This window comes from Triticum aestivum, chromosome 2B (assembly GCF_018294505.1).
Source record: "Triticum aestivum cultivar Chinese Spring chromosome 2B, IWGSC CS RefSeq v2.1, whole genome shotgun sequence".
NCBI lineage: Eukaryota > Viridiplantae > Streptophyta > Magnoliopsida > Poales > Poaceae > Triticum > Triticum aestivum.
In genome coordinates this window covers 421,733,675-421,741,644 of record NC_057798.1, presented here as the reverse complement: position 1 = coordinate 421,741,644, position 7,970 = coordinate 421,733,675, and the positions used below count along the sequence as shown (strand labels likewise).

The 7,970-nt window shown below is 43.8% G+C and overlaps 1 protein-coding gene across 1 annotated transcript; it reads left to right on the top strand.

Moving 5' to 3' along the window:
- Positions 1-1,108: 1,108 nt before the first annotated feature.
- On the top strand, positions 1,109-2,773 carry LOC123045266 (60S ribosomal protein L35-2). Its single transcript, XM_044468258.1, has 4 exons — positions 1,109-1,264; positions 1,351-1,486; positions 1,583-1,736; positions 2,532-2,773. The coding sequence occupies exons 1-4, from the start codon at positions 1,261-1,263 to the stop codon at positions 2,604-2,606; spliced, it is 369 nt and encodes a 122-aa protein (XP_044324193.1). The 5' UTR covers positions 1,109-1,260; the 3' UTR covers positions 2,607-2,773.
- Positions 2,774-7,970: the final 5,197 nt, after the last annotated feature.

Genomic DNA, 7,970 nt, shown 5'->3' with positions numbered 1-7,970 from the left:
GTTAATAGGTTTCGACATTTTTTCATGAAAAAGCTGAAAACCCTAGAAACGAAAAAAAGTAACAGGATTTTTTCAAAACCCCAAAAAACGCAAGCGAAAAAAGGAACCTACTCCCTCCGTTCCTAAATATTTATCTTTTTAGAGATTTCAAATGCACTATCACATATGGATGTATATAGACATATTTTAGAGTGTAGATTCACTCATTTTGCTCTGTATGTAGTCACTTGTTGAAATCTCTAAAAAGACAAATATTTAGGAAAACGGAAGGAGTAGAAGCGTAGTTTTTTTTTTCATTTTTTGAAACATAATTGTGCCTTTCCCTTTTCGAAAAGCACAAGTTGTGCTTCTCACGAGAGTACAAGCTGTGCTTTTTCATTATCCGGGAAGTACGATTGTGCTTCTCATGAAAGCACATGCTGTGCTTTTTTTTTTTTTTTGAAACACAACTTACTTTGAAAGCAAAGTTGTGCATCTCATGAAAGCACATGCTACGTTTTTGCCTTTTGCCGGAACTAGAACAGTGCTTCTCGCGAAAAAATCACTGCCTTCCAAAGAAAAAACAAATTGTTTTCCTTAAAACGAGCAAAAACTGAAAATTCAAAAATTACCCATCTAAAACCTGAAAACGTATGCAGAAAAATAAAACAAAGCAAAATCCAAAAAAAGCGTCGAAAATACGCGATGGCGACTAGACAAATCACTTAACGCGCTCTCGAGCCTAAATAACCACCCATGTGGAAGCCTTCCAAGGGACCGTTAGTTAGTTGTTTCAATAGCCGACGCCTTAAGAGCATGATTGGTTGGATGCCAAAAGTTGGCATGCTAATATTTGGCAAATACCAAATATTGGCTAGTGATTGATTGACTACCAATTTTTCTTCCCAATCACACAAAAAGTTGCCAACATTTGGCAACTTTTGATTTTGCCAAATGTTGGCATCAAACCAATTATGCTCTAAGTGCCGAATAGGAATCGGGCTGAAGTACTTATGGGCCTCTGAAATGCGATTTTCTTTTTCTTTTGAGGAGACGCGCGTGGGCCAATAGTTTTACGTACCACGAGTGCAGGCTCTAGGCCCAGAGGCCCAAAAGTCCATAATATCCTAGGGTTTCCTCTGTCTCAGGGGTTTCATCTTGCGCAGCGCCATATATATAACCCGCACGCACAGCCGCCCCCGTCCCTCCTCAGCGTCTCATTTTCATCCCCTCGCCCGCCGCCGCCGCCGCTCCCGCCGCTAGACCAGCTCGCCAGCAGCAATGGGTAAGACGCTAACTCTCGGTCGTCTCTGATTGATTTGGTTCTGTTGTACCCTCCGGATCTGACATTATCGTGACCAACGGCGGCAGCCCGGATCAAGGTGCACGAGCTGAGGGGGAAGAACAAGGCGGAGCTGCAGGGCCAGCTCAAGGACCTCAAGGCGGAGCTCTCCCTCCTCCGCGTCGCCAAGGTCACCGGCGGCGCCCCCAACAAGCTCTCCAAGATGTACGTGCCTCCCTGGCCTCCTCCCCTCCCCCTCATAGAGTAATCCGCGCCTAGGTTTCCGTCGTGCTCACGGGTGGTTCTTGTGTTGCGCCGCAGCAAGGTGGTGCGCACCTCGATTGCGAGGGTGCTCACGGTGATCTCGCAGAAGCAGAAGTCGGCGCTGAGGGAGGCGTACAAGAACAAGCGTCTCCCGCTCGACCTCCGCCCCAAGAAGACCCGCGCCATCCGCAGGCGTCTCACCAAGCACCAGGTGATACTTCATTCCTCCCTGTCCTTCTACTTGTGCTGCGATTCTTTACTTGGAAGCGCTCTAGTTTGTTATGGTATACTAGTTGTCAAATTCTTTTCGTTAGATGCTGAGATTACTAAAATTGATGCCATTTATCTCTATATTTTGCTAAATGTTGTATTTTCTTGTGTAAGACGCCGCTTTTATGTGTATTGAATGTATTCATAGATCAACTGTGCAACAGATTAGTGACATGGCACTGTATTTCGTACTGCTTGCCTAGTTGTTCGCTGGTGGTTAGGTTTATGAAATCCTTCTAACCTGGCTGGTTGAATTAGCATTGTAAGGATTGCTGCGAATCTCTAGGTTGGAGAACGTTATTGTGTTGGCTTGATGAAAGACAGTTCGTATTTGTGAGTCTGATTGCTTGTGGGAGCTGGGATACTGATTTACTCTGTATTATGTATCGCACTTGTCTTTTTGAACCAACTTAATCATGAGTTGTAGTATTCTTTTCTGCTTGTGTCTGGTTAATGTCATGTTATGTTTAACTGCCTAAGTAGTTTCGTATCATCTTGTGTTTAACTGCCTAAGTAGTTTCTTATCATCTTGTGTTTAACTGCTGAATAGCAATCTATGCTCTCAGTAATAACAATTATTTTTTTGTCCGATTCAGTTTTTTGCCATAGTTTAATTTTCCATCTGAGGGCATGTGTTACTGTGTTACTGACTGTGCTCTGCTGTATTCTATCAGGTTAGTACAAGTGCTTTTGATCATTTTGGTTTACTGACCCATTTTATATAAATATTGTGCAGCTCTCTTTGAAGACGGAGAGGGAGAAGAAGCGCGAGAAGTACTTCCCCATGAGGAAGTATGCTATCAAGGCCTAGGTTAGGAGCACATGTTTTACCGGCCGAGTTTTGCTCAGAAGTTGCATGAATTTTATGTTCTGTGTGGACACCGCTGCTATCTAAGTACTATGTATTCGATATCCTGCATGAAATTCGAACTTATGCTTATTGACACTATGATCTACAGCTGCTTGTTTGTGTTGCAATGTGTTGGTTATTGTATGTTGTTAGTTTCCTGTTAACCTGATTGTGGAAGCGCCTTGTTGATGCTGCAGTGTGATGGTTTTCGTACGTTAAAGTTCATCTGACGAGCATCCATCGGTGGTGGATGCTTCATGTTCTGCATCAGTTATCAGATAGTGGTCTAGTTCGACATGCTCTTGTCCACCCACTTATATATTATGCTATATATTATGCATATCTGTGTGAGGGAAGGACTACTTGAAAGTGGCATAATAACTTTTGGGAACATATTGTTTGCATATATCCCTTAACAACCTGTTTGGTAAACACTCCTCGGGCAGGGGAATGGGAGTTTGCACAAGGGTGTTTATGAAGGGATTAGGCATGGGAAGTAGAGGTTTACATCCATTCCCTTGTTTGGCATATGATGGGAATTGACGTGGGATAGAACTCTGCTCATGAATTAACAGGGTACCCCCTGGGAAGAAATCGGTGGGAATTGGCTTCCTCAACTCCCAGTCCCCTTCCCACTTAAACTCCCATTCCCTCTAATCAAACAGTGGACATTTAATCTCCTTACCCTCAACTCCCATTCTCCATATCTAATTCCTCCGAACCAAACACGCTGTAAGGTGTAGTGACAAGCGGCTAATTATCTGTGCAAAACTAATTTCCTACCTCTGAAATGCATGAGTTTGAACTTCAGATTGGACTTTCATCTTCTGCCTGCTGTTTCTTTTCTTGAGAACTTTCAAACATGGTTGCATTTTCAACATATATATATATATATCATTTTGAAAGCTCCTAAAAACCTTGAAAAATATGAGCATGGTAAAAACTCTTGAAACCCATAAGGAAGTTTAGAGAACGATGGTATGCCCTAAAATACGGCGTTTTGCCTGAGGTGAACAGTGAATTCGTTAATAAAGAAATAAAAAAGATCTGGACTTTTTTGTGATTCAGGAATATTCCATTCCCTATTTTCTTGAGCGCTTACCATCCCCATTCCCTATCTTTACTTTTTAATAATGCCGTCTACGTTGAGGCAAGATGAGCTCTCAAACACAAACTTTGGGTCTTTGAAATAGTTTACTGTTCACGCACTGTTTCGATCGATTTTGCATTTTTTGCCATGAGCTCCTCAGATATAGCGATGAAAACGGAGCGGAAATGGACATAATTGGGTGCTACAATATTTGTTTTCATATTTCTTTGCAGAAGCGAAAATGAATATAGAAACCCCGAAAATAAATACGAAAGACACATAGCGGACACGAAAACAGAAGTGTGTTGACCGGAACTTAAAACCCCCTTGAATCATAGAAAACTACACACAAAAACAATGAAATTTAATGAATTCTTGAATGGCTACAAAATAATATGGTTGCATTAGCAACTTAGAACTCTCCCAATGTATTGGTGTTAAAGTGGGGTGCTAAGTGCATTAAAATGCTTAACAACTAATGTCCCCAATGCATTGGTGCTTAGCTTTTGTAGCTAAGCCTTCTCTATTTAATTGTTTAGTAATAAAACTTCTTCGTGTATTGCCTAGGTTCACGTGCTTAGTATTGGTTTTTATTGGGGTCACCATAATGCTCTCTCTCTTCTTTAATTGCTTTGCCACATCATATTTCTGCCTATGTGGCACCCTTAGCACCTGTACACCGTGGAGTACTGGGAAGGGCCTTAGCATAGTATTGTAGTAGTAGTACTGGACAATTCCATATAGGGTCTACTTGAGTAAATGTGTTAAGTTGGTCCTCAAATAATTTATTCTGCTCATTGTGTCATTGTGTGCTGTTTGGTTGTTGGGCTACAAAGCATTCACATGCCGTAGAAACCAAAATTCCATATTCACGTCTGTTCCACCGGAAAACACGACTTCGTTTTTTCTATTTCCATATAAAAAGTTCCATTTCCATTTTTGTTTTACAAATTTCCGTTTTCATTTTCATATTTCCTCTCCATTTCCATTTTTCCTCCGGAAAAGCGGAAACTTTTCACTCCATTTTCATCCCTACGCTGAAGTTTGACGCATCTTTCACCTATTTTTCCTTTCGTATTTTTTAAAATTTATTATTCACCATGCAGACGAGCCTGGGCACTGAATTGAATATCCGCTAAATACTAACTTTATAAAGATGCCGAGACTCAGCGAGTGACACCAGTTTAAAGAGTGTTGTTTTGAAATGCCAAAATTGATAAGGCCTTTGTGAATAAGGGCACGTTCTCCACAAGCCAGCTTCACGGCTCCATGGAAGAAGCCATCCAGAACGCTGCAACTCCTACAAGCCTGCTTCGTGCCTGCCTAGTGTATTTTTATGGAGCAGCGGAAGGCCAGCTCTTAAAAGAATGCAAGAAGAAGTTGATCCAATTTACGCGAGAATGTTTTTCCGAAGCGATGCCTTCGTACCGTTTCGATCATAAAAAGCTGAATGGACTTGCATTTTGTCTAACTCATTGTGCACAACTCAAATCTTCACCACACATCGTCATGCACATCACATCAGCTGGTGCACGTGGTGTCGCATCGGCATGTGCACTATCTCTTCTCTCTTCTCTCTCCCAAACAAACCCATCCCTTTTGTTTCACCTTCCAAATTTAAATCATTTACATCTTTTAAACTAATATTTTGATTTCATAATTTTTTACATATTGAACTCCTGTCAGAAGGACCTTTAGAACAAGATCTTGGATATATTTTGACTAGTTTAAAATTTTCAATAACATATTTCACTCATTTCAATAACATATTTCACCCTTTTCAAAAACATATTTCACTCTTCTCAAAACCATATTTCACTCATTTCACTTGTTTTGATAACATTATTCACTCATTTCACTTGTTTCAATAGCATATTTAACACATTTCACTCGTTTCAATAATAGATTTCAGTCATTTCAAAAAATTGATTTCATCTTATTTTACTCATTTCACTCGTTTTCAATAACAGATTTCACTCATTTCAAAAACTGATTCACTAATTCAGTAATGTCAATAACCGATTTCACTCGTTTCAATAATAAATTTCATTCCTTTCACTCGTTTCAATAACAAATTTCATTCATTTCACTTGTTTCAATAACAGATTTTCACTCATTTAAAAATTCAAAGTAGTTGAAATATATTCAATGTTAGTCTTATTCTAAAGGTCTCTGCGTCATGATTATACATAATAATTTGTTTTGAAATCGGAATATTGGTTTAAAAGATATAAATGATTTAAGTTAGAAAAGGTGAAATAAAAGGGATGGATTTGTTTGGGAGAGAGAATAGAGAAGAGAGAGAGTGGATATGCAGATGTGACAACATGTGTACTGCCTGATGTGATGTGCATGACGATGTGTGGAGCAGATTTGAGTTGTGCGCGCAATCGGTTAGGCATAGCCATATTCGCGAGTGAACGCATGCACACAGTCACACCCCGTGCATCTCCTCTCTGCAGCTAACCCTAGCAGCCGCCAACCCCGCCGCTAGCCGGCTTGCCGCCGCGTCGCTCCCTGCCCCTCGCATCTCCGCCATGTCCACCTAGACGACAACAGTACACCTATTCCCAACACCTCAACCCCACCATCTCCGGCAGTAGGACGCCTTGCACCCGGTGGCTCCAGCACCCCGACGCCATCCTTGCCCCTTCCCCTAGCTCAAGGTGACCTGCCCCTTCCCCTACCTCTCTTTGTTTTCTGCTGACTGAGAGAAGCTGCTCGCTGCTGCCGAACGCATCACTACTCCCGTTGGAAGCTGGTGCTGACTGGCTTCTCAAGAAGCCGACTGTTTCGAGAAGCTGAAGAGGGGGCCTAAATCTGCAAGGTTATCGCGATAATTTATCCGCAAATAATTTATCTTCCAACTTTGTTACAACACTGTGTAGTGTGATATATGGGTAGGAAACCAAGTGGAACTTCCCACTTCATTTGTTCTTGTATCAGCATATCTGCATGTATGAAGGCAGCTCTGGGCAGCCACCTCCTCTCTCCCATCTCCATATGCTTTGATTGGTTTGAGGAATTTCTAATAAATAAAATTGAAACTTGAGAGTTTTCATTTAGATTTTAGGTATGATTTGTTTTTACTTGTTTTGTGTGTCTATGGAATGGTCCAGATCTAACTAGAATGACTGAAACCGGAAGAGAAGAGGTAGCAAAAATAAGCTCTAATGCCCAACCAAACAACATATGAGTATGTTGTATGGAACATCTCTGGTTCACCAAACACACATCTCAATTGATCTTTACATCTGTTGGAGTCGCCAGTTTGGATCTTTGATAAAGACCCCCTTTCCCCTCCCTTGCGTCGTCCTCCCGAGGGCGACTCAAGGGCGACCCGCCTCTCCCCCTCCCCCTCCCCTTCGATCCTTTCCCTCGTCGCCGCCGGAGATAGGCGTCAGGTCCCCCGCGCGGTCGCTGATGAGGGGGGCGGCGAGGCCCTCGGTTGCGACGCCGCTCGAGCTTGGACCTAGGGTTTGAGACATTGGCCTCTATGGTGTGGGCGGCATCGCTGTGGCGGCGGGCGACGTGCTCAGTGCTGTGGGCCGCTTCCCCTCGGTCGCGTGGCCGGCGAGGTGGCGGTGGACGCGGGCGTCGCGTGGAGAGCTCCTCGCGGCCTTTCCTCTCTAGATTTGAAGACGACGCCTTCATGGTGTGGCCTCCTCCTAGTCAGTCTGGCCAGATCCGGTGGCTGGCTGCGGCGGCCACGACATCGGCGGTGCTCCGAGCATTGTTTCCTTCTTGAAGGCGACTTTGAGGTCCAGCTTCCTCCCCCTCGTCCTTTCCCTGCACCCGGGTGAAAACCCACAACCTTGGTTGGGCGGTGGCGGTGCCATGGCTCCATCACCTTCTTGAAGGGTCCGCCTTGGGTCTGCAGGGAGGTGGGTAGGCTGCAGCGTGTTTTGGGCGTTCTGGTGGCGGCAGTTCTCTCTTTAGTGGCGACGCTTTGCCGTGGTGGCCGATTCCTCTTCAAGATGTCGTGCCCTCCTTACCACGTGCTCCAGTCTGTCCGGTGAGTCGACGCCCTCGGCCTGGGCGAGAGGGGATAGTGGTCCCCTCCACAGCGACTTGGACGTGTCGGTGGATGAGGGATGATATCCTTGGCGAGGTCTGACTCTCATGGTGACTGTGTTGCTCAAATCTTTGGTGGATGAGGGATGGTATCCTTGGCGAGGTCTGGTGTCTACTATGCAACTTTATTCTTGTAGACACGTGTTGGGCCTCGAAGGTTT